Source organism: Stylophora pistillata, chromosome 12 (genome assembly GCF_964205215.1).
Source record: "Stylophora pistillata chromosome 12, jaStyPist1.2, whole genome shotgun sequence".
Taxonomy (NCBI): Eukaryota; Metazoa; Cnidaria; class Anthozoa; order Scleractinia; family Pocilloporidae; genus Stylophora; species Stylophora pistillata.
Genome location: NC_142530.1, coordinates 29,275,465 through 29,294,858, shown reverse-complemented (window position 1 = coordinate 29,294,858; position 19,394 = coordinate 29,275,465). Strand labels below are relative to the sequence as shown.

Below are 19,394 nucleotides of genomic sequence, written 5' to 3'. Positions count from 1 at the left end.
AATCTGAGATCCAATAATACTAGCTTATCACTGGGAGAGTATCGAATTATAACACTGCTTAAAATTCAACACAGGGTTTTGCCCGATTGCCCTTCCCCTGTTAATCTCCAAAGTTCAAATTTCTAAAAAATGCCTTGCAGCCTGTACGTTTCCAAAATGACCACAATACAAACCAATTTGAAACAACATTACAAATTAAAGGAAATTTCTGTGAACTGCTTGACTGTATTTTCATACCTCCTCCAAATGTGAGGATTTGTCCTTGAAAAAAGAAATGATTTAAACAGGGTTGGAAAACATTGCCTCTTCCATTTCCAGTAATAAATAGGTGAGGCCACTGTTCATATATTAAAATTCTAACATGACTCTCAGGCTAGGACGAATCAACCAAAAGCAATTAATCATTCATTGTCCAACCTCTATGTGATATCTTTTGTTTCTTTTCCCCCCTAGCCTCTGAACCAAGTTTGAATTTTTAATGTAACAAAAATGGCTTATTCAAGTGTATGGCTCTTCCTTGATGTGGGCCTTAACAAGTTCTTTCATAGCAACAGTCTTTTGTCTCATAACCCAGCTTAGTAAAACTTAGGTCAAAATATAATATTTGGTCAGGGCACAAAACCCACTAGGTGGGAAACATGGTAAACCATGGCCATCAGTTTCTGTGCTGAAGAATATTACTAGCACTCTGTGTTTCATTTTGTTCAAAAAGAAGTGATACTTATGAAGTTTTTCCTCTTTAATTAAGTTTTTCCACTTTAAATTAATAAGCCTCCATCTAAGCCACCCCCCCCCCCAAAGTCCGTGGAATAAATAAGCTCCCCCCTCCCCCGGGAAGGCTTATTATAGGATTTATGGTATTCAGGTGCAGATTGAATTGACTTTGTAACAAACCAAAGCCAACCTAAGCTGTAAGTACTGCACTGTGTGAATACCCAGCAGCTAGTTTGGTCACTTGATACTGATCAAGTGCTTGCACATGTGTTGGGAGGAGTGCATCTTTAATGCTACCCACTCCTAACTGTCCATGGACTCCCCATCCCCACGACCACACCCGGTGATCTGCTCACAGAGCCATGGAGTGATAATGTCCACACATAACTGCTATACATTTGTTGTCCGATAGCTCGGTAATGTAGACAGGCCTTGTCTGTTGCTTTGTGTCTCCTTGGCCAAACTTTCCTCAAAATAACACAACATTGAGATAGAATAAATATATGAAGTTCATATATTTTGAACTGCAGTATTAGATACGTATGATGCACGATCCTTGCAGTAGATAGCGCTATTTATGCAATAGCGAAAATCAGACCTGAAAAAAATCAGGCCTGTACGGGACTCGAACCACTGATCTCTGCGATACTAGTGCAGCGCTCTACCAATTGAGCTAACAAGCCAACTGGGAGCAGGCCGATAAGTTGGTTCGTAATAAACCCGTGAAAGTGATAAATGAGATAGAATAAATATATGAAGTTCATATATTTTGAACTGCGGTATTAGATACGTCTGATGCACGATCCTCGCAGTAGATAGCGCTATTTATGCAATAGCGAAAATCAGACCTGAAAAAAATTTGCGCTATTGCATAAATAACGCTATCTACTGCCAGGATCGTGCATCATACATATCTAACACCACAGTTCAAAATATATGAACTTCATATATTTATTCTATCTCATTTATCACTTTCACAGGTTTATTACCAGCCAACTTATTGGCTTGCTCCCAGTTGGCTTGTTAGCTGAATTGGTAGAGCGCTGCACTAGTATCGCAGAGGTCAGTGGTTCGAGTCCCGTACAGGCCTGATTTTTTTCAGGTCTGATTTTCGCTATTGCATAAATACCGCTATCTACTGCGAGGATCGTACATCATACGTAACACAACATTGTTAAAAAAAATTATCATGTGAATCAGGAAATTATTTCTAAATGCATTATCTGATTCAAAGATGTTGTGATCAAAGTTGAAAACGACTACCTTAGAAATGGCATTCAGGTAGGGCTCTGCCTTTTTATCCTTCAAGTCCCTATAATATCCATATAAATTATTACTCAGTAAACAGGTAGTGAGATACTTAAACTTATGTAGAGATTGCTATCTTGATCTAACGTAAAATTCTTGTAACTAATTTACAAGGAAATGTGTAGCAGTTAGAGGGGAGAATTGACAGTCAGACTTTGGGGTTAAGTTAAAGGGTTAAAATCAAAACGAACATCTTGCAAGGATGCTGATAATATTTGCATTGATAAAGTTGTATTTCTTACCTGTCCATACTTTGATGATGCCCAAGAATACACCTATGTGAGGGAAAATAATCAAATTAATCACTGACGCATACTTCTTGCCAGCTGCCCTCACATCAATGAATCAAACTGTATCACATTGTACTCAGAATAGAGATCATGGTTAATGGTTCCTGCTTAAAATGAAAGCAGTTCTTCATTTTTTTTTTTCTTACTCATTGTAAATAATTCTTAAGTTTGATAACATTAATATTTAAATTGTTGTAGATATATTTAAATTTGTAAGTCCACATCAGCTTTTTAGCTGCCTTCTTGTACTGACCTACATGAAAAATAAAGTATGTATGTATGTATATAAGTCTGCTAGGAATGTTCAGCCCCACTGCATACTACTCACTTTGAAATTTCAACTCTCTTGCTGAGGTGAATAAGCTAAACCTCTTATCTTGATCTTCTTGAGAGCTAGCAACATGTTAATTAACCTATTGACATCCAGTGCACCCATATGCGCCCATGGGGACCCACACCCTTTCTACACCTTGTGACATCATCACTTTTAACCCTGGAGCATGAATTTGAGCACCTACTTGAACAGGTTGAAAATATCTTACAGACAATACTTGAACTTGTCAGGTTTCAAAGATTAATTGTTTGTTTATACTCCACAAGATCTAATTAATCAGTGCAATAAAGGCAGAACTGGTAAATTCTAGAGCATAGAAAAATGCACTGTGTGAGGTGACCTGGTTTGGCCAGCAAATACCAACCAGACAAAGAAGCTACATTCCTGATCAACCTGTGCCACAGCCTAACAATCTTAGTTCCATTTGATATATTAGAAAAATCCTACATAATGTACCATCCCATTATTAATTGGAAATCATAAGTTTAATCTATCTTGTTCTCTATAAAAAGTGGGAGTCCAATCCTGTGATCACCTATATCTGAATTTACAACTACGTAACACTAACCTTAGAAAGATGTTACATTTCATCTTAAGTCACAAGTGTGGGGGAAAGAAAAATTTTTAAGTCCCCATGACAAATCCAACCTCAGACCTTGGGACTCGGTGCTCCGATGCTTTAGCACGGAGCCACAGAGACTCTATGGTGATCAGAAAGGCCCATTACAAAGTTCATATAGTTCATTAGTTTTTTTTATCGGATATATATTTTTTTTCTCTTTAGTTTTCGGGTTGCGCCTCACATGGGATTTTGTTTCTGTTTCGGCAATCTTATTTGGTCCTTTTTTTTAATTTCTTTTACTTCTGTATATTCATAACTTATGAGACCAATAAAGTTGATAAACATATATGACATGTGTCCTGCATACTAGCTGCTATAGGATCAGCAATATTTTTCAATAATGACACTACAAGCACATAGGCAGTGATGAGTTAACATTTGGCAGACTTTCTTTGTCTAAAATATAACACTCAATTCTTCAGAGATGTTTTTGGCAACACATTGTACCGTATTTATGTATGATCCTCGCAGTAAAGAGCACTATTTTAATAAGCAATAGTGAAAATCACACCTGAAAAAATTCAGGCCTGCATGGGATTTGAACCACTGACCTCTGCAATACTAGTGCAGCACTGTACCAATTGAGCTAACAAGCCAACTGGGAACAGGTCACCAAACTAATTCACCATAAACCCGTAAGATGATAAATCAAACTCAATGAATATATGAAACTCATATATTTGAACCGCGGTTGTAGAAACGTATTTATGTACGATCCTCGCAGTAAAGAGCACTATTTAAGCAATAGTGAAATTCCTACCTGAAAAAATTGAGGCCTGTACATTGTACCTTCCTTTTTGTGATCTTCCCCATGTGTAAACATCTCCCGATGAACTAACAACAGCCGTGTGTTGTTGGCCATAGGACAAATGACAGGCTTGAACAGGAACTCCATTGTACTTTCCTATTATGAACAGAAACAGTGATAATGATATCATTACATGGTCTGAATGGAAGATCATCTAAAGTACCATAGAATGTACTTCACTATCAACCACAATTTGAGAGCTTTTATTAATACTTGAAATTACCCTCTTCCTTCCCAGATCATTTTCAGAAGCTTGGTCTCCTCCAGTAATGCACTTAAATGCTGCAACTCTGGACACAGACAACAGAGAAAAGTATCAATTACAATATCCTTTTAATTAGTTATTAAATCTTTTACAGGCATAATTATTCTTATTAACCCTAATTTCAAAGACATCTGCAACATCTTATTTGAAGAAACTGGGCTTGGTTAGATGGCTCCTAACTAATCCAGGATAATTTTTTTGAAAAAATGCCATCTCTCTCAAGGAACTGGAGATGCAAGCTGAAACATGGAAGTAAATTAACCATTTCTGCCGGCAGCTTTCTACTTTTGACATCCCCCAGCCCTCAATATATAAAATTATAAAAAATTTAATAAAGAAGATAAATAACATGGGACACACACCTTGCATCAGCATCCAACTTATCATCTCTGAGATAATTTAAAACCAAAAGACAACATAAAAACAGCTCAATCAGATCATGCAGGGAAGGTTGCTTATGATCCTCCTATATCACCGAAAGTGAACAATTAAAAAATAATAAATAATAAATAATAAATTAGCAATGGACATTCTACTGGGTGGCTCTTCTTGTCCACTGTTCCAATCGAATTGGAATTTGGAATGTTGGTTTTTGCGGAGGGAGGTAAACAGGAGGACCCAGAGGAAACCCCCAGAGCAAGGACGAGAACCAACAGCAAACTCAACCCATATGTGACGCCAAGTCCGGGAATCAAACCCAGGCCACAGTGGTGGGGGGCAAGTGCTCTCACCACTGCGCCATCCCTGCTCCCCTGGGAACAATTCAACATTTATTTTAAAAAGTTTGCAGGAAGTAAGATAAATGGATCTTTTGACTCTTCCTTATCTTGTTCCAGTTTAGTTTATAGTGTTCCTAACAACAGTTTATCGTGCCCCCCTGCCAACTCTCATTCACTTCCACTAAAACTTCCATTATAATCACTGAAAAAAAGCTTCATCCTTTGGAGATTTCAATGATTCTCTGTTGGATGTGTGTGGATAAGTTAATTACAATAAATGAAATAATATATTGTCGAAGAAAAAAAACACATAACTCATGCAGACCTGTCTGAAACTGGCAGTACTTTCAAGAGAAATCACTGAGCCGATTGAGCTTCCAGATACAGTCCTGAAATTAAATGAAAGTGAAACATCCTTATGAATGTAAACCCTTATCAAATTACCACAATAACCACCATCACCATCACAATCTTAAACCATTCATACCTGTATTTCACAACTGCTAACATCTGATAGTAGTATGCATTACAACTGATTCATGGTATATATAGATATATAGTGTAAATCATAGTCTGTTCAGTAGTCATATTTATCATTAATCCTATCTGAAAGTTCCTTGAAAACACCTTCAAAGCTTTTTATTTATTGGCTTTAGTTGTTATTCCTTCTTGACACTGACAGTTAATACAGTTTAAATTTCTGATTAAGCTTGGTCGTTACAAATAATGACAAATTCTTACTTCTGCCTTGGAGGTCTCACTTAGGAGATCCTTAGGATCCATACACTGTATAAAAGCACCTGTTATCCGCATACAAGGTAAGTATGAATTAAAAATCACTACAAAATAAAAACGAACCCACTTCAACTGCCACCTTGTTTTCTTTATTTCTTATTTGCTGAGCTGGCATCTGCTACTTTAAGGATGAACCTTGTACATATTACATTGTCAGTGATGATGGTATGAAAAATAAGAGTCAAACGCTTTTACAATTATAAAATAAACAAATCTTTATCAAAAAATTCATGCATCTTACCAAAAAAATTTGACCTCTTTCAATTCTAAAAAGAGAATTCTGAACAGGTCAACTCAACAGAACACTGTGCAAAATCATCTCGTGAATGCCCCTTCATTGAACTATTCAATAAAGTGCTGCAATCATGTCTTTCTCGCCATTCGCACCTCTGCTGATAATATCAGTGAAACCTCTAGATGCCACCTTGCCCTGAGTTTCACAAGAAAGATGAAACTTTCCCTTCTGTGCAAGCATGTCCAGAGTTTCAGCCATGAGACCTCTTGCCTGTGAAGGAAATTCAACTGATTGAGATTCAATTCATGCAGCCTTTCCACTAAGATTATCTTGTATTCTGCAACATCACGCAATACAGCCAAAACCACTAGTAAACTGTAAATCATCAAAACTCAGGGTTACTGAGTTACTTTCCATGATCTCATTCAGAAGGCTTCACAAGTCTCAAGTGTCTCCATAGGCTTTGAAGTAAGTGAAATGTTCTCCAGAAGTAGCTGCACTTTTGCAGGCTTCTGGTGTTTGAAGCACAGTCTATTTTAATCCAACAAAGCAGTAGAACACCATAGTCTTGTTCAAAAATAAATGTTTACCTTTGCCTGCACCTAGTGTTTTTTATAGCTGGTCTTTAAAAAAAAAAACCTCCAGAGAATGCTACAAGTTAGTATCTGCCCAGTCAGATACTGCACATAAAAACCATTTGCAAGTGTGCAGTCCAGATTAGCTCACCAAAAAAAAAAAACCTCCAGAGAATGCTACAATTTAGTATCTGCCCAGTCAGATACTGCACATAAAAACCATTTGCAAGTGTGCAGTCCAGATTAGCTCACCAAAAAAAAAAACCTCCAGAGAATGCTACAAGTTAGTATCTGCCCAGTCAGATACTGCACATAAAAACCATTTGCAAGTGTGCAGTCCAGATTAGCACACCAAAAAAAAAAAACCTCCAGAGAATGCTACAATTTAGTATCTGCCCAGTCAGATACTGCACATAAAAACCATTTGCAAGTGTGCAGTCCAGATTAGCTCACCAAAAAAAAAAAACCTCCAGAGAATGCTACAATTTAGTATCTGCCCAGTCAGATACTGCACATAAAAACCATTTGCAAGTGTGCAGTCCAGATTAGCTCACCAAAAAAAAAACCTCCAGAGAATGCTACAATTTAGTATCTGCCCAGTCAGATACTGCACATAAAAACCATTTGCAAGTGTGCAGTCCAGATTAGCTCACCAAAAAAAAAAAACCTCCAGAGAATGCTACAATTTAGTATCTGCCCAGTCAGATACTGCACATAAAAACCATTTGCAAGTGTGCAGTCCAGATTAGCTCACCAATCCCCTTCCCCTTCCCACCTCACTAACCTTGGCTACATCAAACATGAAGTTCTTGAGACCACATGCTGACAGCTGATCTAAGGCCGTGAGCTCATCATAGTCTAATTTCATTCAGGAATTGGCTGATGGAGACATAAAGATGTCAAAAAATAAAGTACAGTGATCAATAAATGAACTTGTGCTGTTTAATTAACTTAGAACTTACAGACATTAATTATAATAAGGAAAGTATTAAAAAAAACCCAATTCATTTCATTACTGAGGCCCATACCTGAATGCTTCAGAGAGTGTATGTTGCTGAACTGTATTTCCACTATTATACAAAACCTGAAAATAAAATTAAAGTGATGTTACATTTTGAAGTCTGTTGTTTCAGTAAAAATAAATGAGGCTAACCAGAGGTAATTAACACTAATAACATAAGGTAAAACACCTTAATAAGGATTTTCTAAAAATGTATTGCTTGACAAGAACCTGTTGTATACAGCAGAAGAGCGCAAGATTGGATAGCCATTTTATTCTCCGCAATGTGATCACTGTGCTTACTGCAGAGTGCCTTGAAAAAGCAAAGAGAAGGTATGTTTACATTTTGTATTAATTCTGATATTTCATCAAACATTTTACATCTAACATTTTTATTAGTGTCATCTTGAATGGAAAAGAAAAGAAACCTCTTTTTGTAAAAAACACAAACTCACTTCTACCCTTCAAGTGTTACCTTATTATAGGAAGTTAATGCTGCATGGATTTAAAGCAATTTAAGCATTGAATTTCTTTCCAGTTCTCATAATAAACAAGTCATCCTTGATTATTTAAGCTAAAACCTTTTACCATGTACTAAATACTTAAGCGACCAAGGTTGTTAGGTCAAGATAGCTGGATAATTTTGCCTTTTTCTTTTCTGCATTTTTATGGATCTCTCCTCCTGTGCTACAAGCAATTAATAGGCTATCTTTCCTAGCTCTCAAAATAAACAAGTCATTTTTTATTCTTATTTTAGCTACCAAATCCTTTTACAACTGATGAAAAATTTTTTAATTAGCATGCTTGCTTTGTGAAGATAGCTAACTATATGCCTGTTTTTTGTTTTGTTTTTTTTTTTTTGTCTTTTTATGCATCTAAGCTTTGTCTTGGTCAATAAAAACACACACCAAAAAAACTATCGATTAAGTTAAAGTAGCAATGAAGGAAAAACATCCTATAAAAAGCAAGTTGTTATGAAGACCAGCTGTCAGATGGATTAGATAGCTTCATACAAACCACAGTGACAATGATGAATAAAGCACCCAGAGCATTAGTTGTTACTATGTACAGTCTCATTTGTTATCAAGAGCAAGATAATTTTAAAAAAGCTGAAATATTTCTTTAGATCTTTCTTGTTATTTTTCTCTTCAGTTTCACCGACAAGTTCAATTCTTATTGATGTAGCACAGTTGAATTCAGGTGAGATCAGATGTTGTTATTTTCATGAATGATAAGGGTTGTAGTGAGAATATGTAAACATAGTTGTCATGTTACCCTATCTTTGTTGAGTTATTTTTGACAAATATTTTATAAAAGCAATAGAGGACTTTATCAACTTTACAAAACCTTATCTGAACACTTAGGGATTACAAGAATTCTTCATAATTATATGCAAATCTGTAACTGTCTCTCTCAACTCCCCACTGAGTGTTCACTGTTCACGGTGATCATTCCAGACGTCAAAAGGTTAGCCTATTTCTAACGATTTTAAAATTCTGTCAGGTGTGTATCCAGCACTACCTCCAGTCACTGAGGTGGATTTTAGCCTGCTGCTTGATCAGGTCAGTGACTAACTGATAAAAACTATTGTGCTGTGTATTGAAAAAAATCATTTAAAGAGATCCTTGGAATCATTGGGGCTGCACCTCTTTAGCATTGAAAGCACAATGTCTCTCTACCTGTAGAAGATCAGCGGAGCTATTAGTTGTAGCTTTAGAGATTAAGAGACCTTGGATGTTGCAACACAAATTTACAAGTCAACATACAATCTGCATCTTTATGATTTTCTTCAATACTGCGAGGATCGTGCATCATACTGCATGTTGTTTATGTTTCTGTTTATCAAGTGTACCTTGATTTTGTTTCAGTGAGTCCCTTTTTCCCTCTCAGCTATAGAATTCTTTATTTTGTAACACAGGCTGAATGGGAGCTGACATTACACTATATTGTCGCTTTTTCATCGGTGATAAAGGATTCTGTCACTGGACTGACAATGTTTATTAAAATCAATTAAAGTCCAATTTCAATTTCTAATCTATTAGGTCTTGACAGTATGTATTAGGTTTTTTAGATTCTTAATCTTAGAGGCACCTATGTATTTTGAACAAGCTCTACGAGCTCCTTGACGCTATGTGGGTAAATAAAGTATTGATTCATTGATTGAGTCACAAAATGTCACTATTCAGTCAAATAAGGTCAGTACATTGTGTGTTTCAGTAAATGAGGTGTTCATACTGTACTTGTTAATTTTGAAATCTTTAGTCTAGAATAAAACGTTTAGTACATGCAATAAAAGGAGGTCTACAGTGTAATACCCACATTTATTTATATCACTATCTGTTGAAAATCTAAGCCATAGGAAGGCCATGATTGCAGTTTCTGTGGAACAACCGATGATTATTGGAGAAGCTGTTTTTTAAAGGTCTTTTTTTAATACGTCTTTTCAGAAACATGAATAGGTTGTTTGGTGGGTAGCAAGAAGATTGTACCTCTTTATTTCCTAGTTTAATCACCTTGCCAGGATTGATTCAAACAACATGTTTAGACATCCTCAACTTATAAAAATAGGTATCTCTTTTATACGCTGAGTACTTGAACCAACACGGGTTATTCCTTAAGACTGGTCGCCAAGATAACTGTTTTATTTTTGCTGCTTTGCTCTTCAATCTTTTTCAGATCTGCTGTTCCCTTTTGAATTTAAGCCACAAGTTCATTTCATATTACTGCCGAGTGCATGTTTTTGGAGTAAGTAATTTTGAGCTAAAAAGGGCTATTCCACATGAGACATGAAAATTTGACAGATTTTTAAATTCAAAATATGAGAGCCAAACTTACTTTTCATGAAAGCTTATACATAGTTCTATAAGAATCCAAATCTAGATTGGCAGTAGTGGCCACGTCCAGGGTGTGTGACGCAATTGTTTTTGAGGGTTTTTATTAACAGAATAAGCCATTTTACATACCAATATCTAAATGGCTCTATCTCAAAGAAATTGATTGCTATAAATCAGTTTTTGAGATCTTAACTACTCACTAGGATGGGCCTTTCAACGCCAAAAGAAAAAAATTCTCAATCATTTAATGCCTCAGACAAACAAAGACATAAGTGTTGCAGACGTGTATAGTGGCCGAGAACTGCCATTAAACATATTCAAATTTATAGGAATTATTTTTGTTATTTTTTTTTAAATTTCGATTTATTTCTTATTTTTCTTTTTAAAATAAAAGCAAGTGAAAGTAAATGAAATGTAAAATAGAAATAAAATGAAACCAAAGATAAATGAAATCAAATCAAAATTAAATACTACCTGGCCAAGCGCTGCCACTAGTTTCATTTTTTTTTTTTTTTTTTATTGATTGTTGGAATAAGCTACCATCATCTGTCGTAGATCATGAATATGTAAATAGCTTAAAAAAAGCATTGAAAAAAGTCTATTTTAAATGATTTATAATACCTATAGAGCATAATTTTAAAATTCTTACGCAGGCATGTATTGTTAACCCTGCCATATCAATTACATTTCATTGACTCATTGACTAAGAATAGCGTCTACTGTGTTATACCTCATTTTTCAAAGCCTCCCGACATATGTAAATGATGTGGACGGGTATTCTGAAGTTGTTCCGATTCCTCGTTGGAAACAGCCATAGATCTTCAAAATTCATGCGACCTGAACAAAGCAACCGCGTCCGCGCTCTTGAAATTTGCTCGGTTTAAACGCAGGAACTAACTGGATCGATCGAAGTTTGACTCGTGCACAAACGATGTTATAATATGAGTCAGCAGTTGACTTACCCAGTATTCCTGCAACGTGAGATGAACTGCAACCAGAAGTGCGGTCCGAAGCGTTGGTCCTCAAAAGCGGCAAAGTGAACAGAGAGGCATTTGGCCTGCGCAGGCGCGAGTGGCATTAGCTTAACGCCATTTGTTGAGTTTGCGACGCGTTTCTGCGAGGTTTCAACTGGACAATCGACACCTTTTTGTAATATTTTTTGAAGATGAATGAAGGAGTATGACAAGTTCACCAACATTTCTAACTATGTGGATATTCATGGTGTTTAATGGCTCTTCGGTTGAGGATATTTTAATGATGAAAGTGCGAACAAAACGCGAAAAAATCCCCAAAACTTCAAGTTTGAGATGGCTTACTTTGGTTTGCGAAACGAAACGAAACGAAACGAAAAGGAAAATCTATAGTTTGCGAAATGAAAAATCTGTAGTTTGCGAAATGAAAAGTCTGTAGTTTGCGAAATGTAAAATCTGTAGTTTGCGAAATGGAAAATCTGTAGTTTGCGAAATGAAATTTCCCTGTCAAAATTAAATTCTGGCGGAAGACTATCCTGGCGATCACCTTTGCATACCTTTGCTAGGTAGGAGACCCTTGCGTTACATTTTCTAACAGGTCATGGGAGTCTAACTTTTGGTTGAGCCATCATGGGTCGAGGGTCTTATGTCGAAGTCGAGGGTATTTAGTCGAGCGTCCCTTTTTTGTTTTTCTTTTTCGCAGCCTAGGCGAGGAATTTCATTTCGCAAACTACAGATTTTCCATTTCGCATACTACAGATTTTTCATTTCGCAAACTACAGTTATTCCATTTCGTTTCGCAAACTACAGTAAGCCCTGCATATTTTTCAGTTACTTTTTAGTGAGGATAATTTTGCAAAGTACATCACAGCCTTGTACTATTTCAATAAATCAATGTAATTCAAAAAATGTTATACATTCAAGAAAAACAGTTACTATCAGTAGTGCATATACATTTGCGAATATGCATGTAACATTCTTTTGTCCATTTGCGGTTTGATACTAATTTATAAATTCACAGCCGTAGCGTATTACTAGCTGTAATTACAATAAAGCTGTAATTCCAAACATCAAACTATCTGCCTGGACTCTACAGAATCAACACTGAGAACCCTCAAACTTTTTAAGATATTGAACGTGCCTGGATAGCCCAAGTAGATTACCGTATTTGTTCGCCTATAAGCCGAGCGATTTTTCCAACAAATCAAACTGAGAACAGGTAAATTCTCGCCAAGGAAGGGGGTTCGGCTTGTAGCCGTGTATTTTCGCCAAAAAATATTTAAGGGTGCTTAACAAGATTCGAAATTCAATGTTTATTCGACTGTAAGCCGAGCGATTATCAACAAACACAAATTTCCGAGATCACGAAGGGTAGGTACATGTAAATCATTGTTGGTTCTGCTCGACGGAAGCTCGAATCGCATAGGAGTTTCATCCATATTGAACAGCCTGGAGAGCGAATGGCCATACCGCTGCCAAAGTGCGATCACGAACTGATGGAACTGGATGATCTTTTCTTCCAGATCTTGTGGGAGTCGCTGGGCCAGGGTTGTCCTAGTGCGAAGGCTGATGGAATGGCGCTTTTTCCATCTCTGGTAGCAACCCAGTGAGGCTTTGAAGTCTGGATCACTGCTCAACTCCTTTGCCTTTAGCCGTAGAATTAATCCGCTTACGGCAATTCCTGTATAAGATAACAGAGATCAATTGTTTGACTTGTTTTGACGACATGAAAAACTGGCCAATCAGAAGCGGTCATTCCCACGGTTTCTGTAAACATTGCAACACGATCTGACAGATATCAGTTGATCGAAGCTTTTCATTGTTTTAAAGAAGCGAAAGACCTACCTTGACTCCCCTGCTCTGAAAACCAGTCCAGTAGTGTTTGATCCAATTCAGGATACTTTGGCCAAAGGCAGCCCATCGTCTTTCGCTTTGCTGACATTTTAAGCTCACCATAAAACAGGTTCGCTTAATCTTTTCGCCAGCGACGCACCATCGATTCACTGATTCCGTAATCTCTAGCGATGTCGGAGTTGTTCTCGACGGCCTCTGCTTCAGCAACGACTTTTAGTTTGAACGCTAAGTTGTATGAAGAACGACGAACTTTCGGCATGATGATCGATTACGATAACTTTGAAAGAGAGCGATTGTTTGAGACAGGATTCTGAACTCAGGTGAATGTTTTGTTATGTCACGCATGGTTCTATTTATTTACACATTAAATTCAACTTATCTGTGATTTGTTGTTACTTTCAATTAAACGACCAATAACAACTGAGTAAATAACCTACTTTTTGGTTACATGTTTCCCGAGGGGGAAGCTCCTTTTGTTTTCGGTTTATGTTAATTCATCTCAGTTAACGACACGCGTGGAGTACTTTGCAATTATTAGGTCTCGGCTTATAGCCGAATGTTTTTTGTTTATTTTTTATTTCAATGCAAAGCTGCTGACATGAAGAAGTTTAGGGTCTCGGCTTATAGCCGAGATCGGCTTATAGGCGAATAAATACGGTAGATACCGATAAGTGACCCTTCTGTCTAAAATGGTTCAAGAAGCTAGGACAACGTTCTTTTTGACCTGCGGGTAGTCCCTTTCTACCCAAGTGGCCTAATGACCCAGTTTCTGTAGTTGAACAAACAAAATCGAGTCCCAGACGATAGTTTTCCAAAGATTTAAAAATCGGTGTTAAACAATCTCCTAACGCAGGGTATACAGGTTATCACTTCCAATCATTTTCCAATTATTTGAAAATGGAGTACTTAAAACAGGCCCTTTTTGCACATTTTATTCCACATTATCCAAGAAGTTACAAACTGGACCTGTCAACCCGTCGTGCTGCTTAACCGACTAGCGACAAAGGGTGAAAAATACTACCGACTAAGTGACTGAATATTAACCGACAAGTGGACCCTCCTCCCCCCCATTCAGACTCTCTGTTGAGATAAGCGCTGAAAACTAGCAAAGTCATAATTTTGTCATATCTGAAAATTCGGGGTTATTAAGCAATGTCAGTTATGTGGGGTGTATCGCTAGTGACCAGAAACGCGAGAGATAAACCCCGTTCTCTGTTGTTATTTCAAATCTATACAAACTGTAAGTAACAGAAGTCTCCACGTGAAAATTAAGCATTGCAAACTCATTACCCGGTGTGATAGGGCGAGGTGCCGCGAAATCGACCCCGTTTTATGTTGTTATTTTGTAAATATCTGAAAATTGGGGTCATTAACCAGTGTATTAGTGCAGGGTGTATGTGTAATCACTAGCAACTCCCGAAATCGACCCCGTTTTCTGTTGTTATTTTCTAGATATCTGAAAATTGAGGTCATTAACCGGTGTTTTAGTGCGAGGTGTATGGGTAATCATCGGAAACTCCCGAATCGATCCTGTTTTCTGTTGTTATTTTCTACCGAAATATCTGAAAATTGGGCCTGGAGCATTAAAGCAGAATGTATAGGTTATCACACAGGAAACTCGCAAAATCGACCCCGTTTTTTGTCGCTATTTTCTAGATATCTGAAAATTGGGGTCACCAAACCAGTTTGTTAGTGCGGGGTGTATGGGTAATCACTGGCAACTCCCGAAATCGACCCCGTTTTTTGTTGTTAGTTTCTAGATATCTGAAGTTGGGGTACTTAACCGGTGTGTTAGTGTGGAGTGTATGGATAATGACTGGAAACTCCTGAAATCAACCCCGTTTTTTGTTGCTATTTTCTTGATATTTGAAAATGGAGGTCATTAACCGGTGTTTTAGTGCGAGGTGTATGAGTAATCACTGGAAACTCCCGAAATCGACCCTGTTTTATGTTGTTATTTTCAACTGAAATATCTGAAAATTCGGTCCGGAGCATTAAATCGGAGTGTATAGCTTATCACTCAGGAAACTCGCGAAATCGACCCCGTCTTTTGTTGCTATTTTCTATATATCTGAAAATTGGGTCACTAAGCCAGAGTGTTGGTGGGGGGTGTATGGGTAATCACTGGCAACTCCCAAAATCGACCCCATTTTTTGTTCCTAGTATCTAGATATCTGAAGTTGGGGTCCTTAACCGGTGTGTTAGTGCGGAGTGTATGGATAATGACTGGAAACTTCTGAACTCCACCCTGTTTTTCGTTATTTTCTAGATGTCTGAAAATTGTGGTCATTCACTGGTGTTTTGGTGGGGGGTATAGGTAATCACTGGAAACTTCGCGAGAACGACCCCGTTTTCAGCTATTTTCTAATTTTCGGAAAATTGGGGTCATTAACCGGCCTGTTAGTGTGGGGTGTACAGGTAATCACTGGAACCTCGCGAAATCAACCTCATTTTTCTGTTTATATTTTCTAAATATATGAAATTTGGGAGTAGCCGGTGGCCCACTCAACCCTGTTTTATTAGTCATTTTCTTGGCTCTTCACCCACCCTATATCTAAAGTTATGTCCTGTGTTTGCAACGACGACTCAGTATCAGACTGGCGTATTTATGACATAATACATTGCAGTTATTAACCATACACGTTGGATGATGGCTGTCGCCATACGATTTCTGAGCGTGGCATCCAAAATTTCACAGCTGAATTTTAAAAGGAGGTCCCATTCAGACCTGCCAAGTGTTCCATCTTTGAAAACAAGCGACAAGCTCAAAATCGGTGCAACGTAAAATACCTCATCAAAAAAGTCATGAACAACTGTATGATTGACAGTTATCACACAATCTTTACAATCTATCCAAAAAAGAGAAAAATATTTAATGCTACTATAAATAATCTCCCTAGCAAGTGTAGTTAGCTTCGTAACTGTAAAATCAGAGTTGATTGTTCAGCTCAAACTAAGGTCAAAGCTATTAGTGTCCATCAGTGATTTGCCTTTCTCTTTTCTCCGAATGCACGACTGCTCGCACATTGAATATAATTAATTCCATACAGTACAATTCAACTTTTTTTCAAAAAAAGCAGATATTAACTATCAGTAAAGAAATAATAAGAAGAAACCAAGGAAATTTTCCCTCAAAGGTGATTTGTATTAATTAACCGACAATATTTTATAGTTGTGAAATAATTTGCAACGAATCACCAAATTCAAAGCGACTTTACTATGGGTACATTTCATAAGAATAGAAACCATATAAGTTGGGTCCTGGTGAAGTACACTTAATATACTGAGATGAAACTTGTTCAGTGGAGAGCATTAAAGATAAATGTGTTGTTTTAATCCTATACGTGACACGTTCGCAGTAACAATTTAATTTAATTTTTTAATATACTCAATTTCAATTATACAGGTCTTAACATAATATACAAATTAAAGATAAATTAATGATTATTAAAAAAAATAAAAAATTTACAAGATCTAAATAATTAGGTCAGTTTATACAGAATTCAAAGATTCCTCATAAGAATAAACTGCCTCAATGAAGGGAAAAAATTTTTTACGTACAATATAGTAGCTCAAATAGCATAATTAACATGACAATAATTATTAATTAATTATAAAAATCTATCCTTATTTCCAGTAAATTTGTTTTGATAAAATTCATTAATACTGTTCTTAAATGATGAGAAAGATTCAATCATTCTAATGTGTAGTGGAAGAGAATTCCACAGGTCTACAATATGATTAAAAAAAGAAAACTTAAAAACATCAGTTCCAAAAAGGCCTTTCCCCAGTGTAACCTCACTATTTCTGATGTTATATTTAGACGTCTTAAAATTTACACATGACAAAACATTAAAATCAATGTAACCTTTAAGGCATTTAAAGGAAAAGCAAATAACAGCAAAGGAAAAAGCAATTCCTCGAAAATGAACTATAGAGTTAACATTCAAAAGTATGCTTAAAGGGTTACATGACTTTCATTAACAAAAATACTTTCTGGCTCCAGCATAATACTGTTGGTCTTGGCATTTCAATCAAGAGTGTATTCTCTTAGGCTAATTATTATCACTTAGGTTCTAGAATCAATATTGGGTCATTCTCTTCACTTAGATTATACTATTTAACATTTTATTGTAATGTAGCTAAATTGATCAATGATTTCATTTCCATTGATTGGTCTAATGCGGCATGATCTGAATGAACAGTCGCATTTTGGTTATACCTCTATGGAATTAAATTGACCTAACTTTGATACAGCAATCTGGCCTGATTTCGAACCAGATGGAGGGTTTTTAAAGTTAATTTATCAGTGAAATGTTCAGCAAATTAATTTAATTAATTTTAATTAATCAAATTTGTGACTGCAAAAAATACCTTAAATTTACTTACGGTAAATTATTACCCTAAGACTTCCTTCAGAGCTCAACTAAGGCAGATGATGGAACTTTAGACAACTTTCACTCATGACAATTCTGCTCGCTACTTACAAATGTTTGCATATCTAAGTAAAAAGTTAGTATTGAATTTTGGTTTTGAGTTGGCGTCAGTAGAAAAACAACAAATTATTCATAACATTCTAGCAAAAGCTATGTCTTCAAGGAAGTAATTACTGTAGCTGTTTTGGTCCTTAATTGAGCCCTTTTTACACAGTACACAATCCTTGTTGACTAAGTGTAACTAAAATAACAGAGCAAATGGCCCCTGGTAAACAAAATGGCTCCCCAGAATCCAAATTTGCACAACACTAAAAGTAAAGAGGGCCATGGGCAGTGCAGATAATGTTCTTTCCCAGTACTTGATCATTATTTAAAACATCACTGTAATTAATTGTTTCTTAACTAAACCAGAAAAATTCTATTTCTGAAATAACTCATACATGCATTAAACTAAAATTTACATTCCTTTAGTACATTCCATTTGTAACTCAAACCACTAGTTACATACAAAACGTAGTTGTTTAATGATAACTTCTGCAGTTTTTTAAATACTTACTGTATTTCTTGTTGAAAAGGTCTTGCACATGAGCAATAGTAAATTGCTGATGATTTGCACCTATAAAACAGAAAGTAAACAAAAGACTTAATATGTAAACAAGATATGAATGGCAGCTACATGTAAGTTTCACATGAGGATTCTATTAAATGGCCCATACACTTCTTTGTGGTTCAACTTACATACATGTACCTTAATTTTGAAAAAGTCACAACACCTACAACATTAATGTTTAAAAACTCTGGAGTACTTGAAAATAAATTATTCTTGGTATCAAAACCAGTCCCTATCAAATAGGATTTTGTACTGTAGTCCCATGAGATGCAACCCCTCACTGAAATTCCTTGTCTCAGGCTCTAAGGTAGATGGCAAGATTGTTATATAGGTGACTCAATCAAGACATTATCCTGTTTGCTAAGATCACAGCAGTGTCTGCATCTTGATCTTACTTATTAACATCATCTTTGATGCAGCTCTTGAAGACATGCTCCCTTCCTTGAAACAAAGTGCCAAATTGTGCCGTTCATTTTTCATAGTTCTTAGCTTCCATTAATGGGCACTTCATGAGGTCCACCAACACCCACAAAAAGGATGTTTTATGTTCCAGTTCTCCCATAACATGGCAAACCTTAATCAGTGAATGAAATATCTGCAGTGCTCTGTTTGTAAGAGTAACTCATATAGGGTAATTGCTTTATTAAAATCTTAATGAAGGCGAGGGCAATCAAACACTAGAAAATATACACAATGTACACCATAAAACAAGAGAGAGGCAAGACTGGGGAGGAAAAGGGTTGATTAAGAACCTGTCATCTATTATATGGCCACAATCCACAAATAGGATATTGGCTGCAGATGCCATCTTTGGTTTAAAATGCAAAACAGTACACTCGATTCCATATTCTTAACCTCGCTCAAAGTGAATAATTATGGTGTACTTGTCACATAAAATTTCACTGTTTGAAAGCAAATATTGTCTTCTTACCAAAATATTCTCGAAATTTTATGCTCATCCCTTGATTAGTTGCAAGAAATGCTGTTCCAGCCCTAGATGCAAGGTTGTACACTTCACCACTGA

The 19,394-nt window shown here is 36.4% G+C and overlaps 1 protein-coding gene and 1 long non-coding RNA gene across 5 annotated transcripts in view; one reads left to right on the top strand and one right to left on the bottom strand.

The window, feature by feature from the left end:
* Positions 1 to 1,779: 1,779 nt before the first annotated feature.
* Positions 1,780 to 19,394, bottom strand: part of LOC148719545 (uncharacterized) — a 22,730-nt gene continuing 5,115 nt past the window's right edge. Inside the window, exons 1-8 of one of the 3 annotated variants that reach the window (XM_088740674.1) lie at positions 6,097 to 6,632; positions 5,802 to 5,860; positions 5,386 to 5,449; positions 4,704 to 4,807; positions 4,300 to 4,366; positions 4,029 to 4,172; positions 2,265 to 2,297; positions 1,780 to 2,026 (exon numbers count right to left, since the gene is read on the bottom strand). In XM_088740674.1, the coding sequence (XP_088596800.1) occupies positions 1,846 to 2,026; positions 2,265 to 2,297; positions 4,029 to 4,081 (267 nt within the window). In that variant the 5' untranslated portion in view covers positions 4,082 to 4,172; positions 4,300 to 4,366; positions 4,704 to 4,807; ... (1 more) ...; positions 5,802 to 5,860; positions 6,097 to 6,632 and the 3' untranslated portion in view covers positions 1,780 to 1,845. Of the gene's footprint in view, positions 2,027 to 2,264; positions 2,298 to 4,028; positions 4,173 to 4,299; positions 4,367 to 4,703; positions 4,808 to 5,385; positions 5,450 to 5,801; positions 5,861 to 5,922; positions 6,633 to 7,449; positions 7,545 to 7,693; positions 7,750 to 18,316; positions 18,377 to 19,301 lie in introns of those variants that run through there. The other 2 variants (XR_015993867.1, XR_015993866.1) reach the window with 2 other exon arrangements.
* LOC148719546 (uncharacterized) lies at positions 7,673 to 10,563 on the top strand. Of its 2 annotated transcripts, XR_015993871.1 has the most exons (4): positions 7,673 to 7,998; positions 8,818 to 8,865; positions 9,169 to 9,227; positions 9,584 to 10,563. It is a non-coding gene; the product is annotated as an uncharacterized LOC148719546 (long non-coding RNA). The 2 variants fall into 2 exon arrangements; XR_015993870.1 differs by lacking the exon at positions 7,673 to 7,998 and having other exon boundaries at positions 8,031 to 8,865.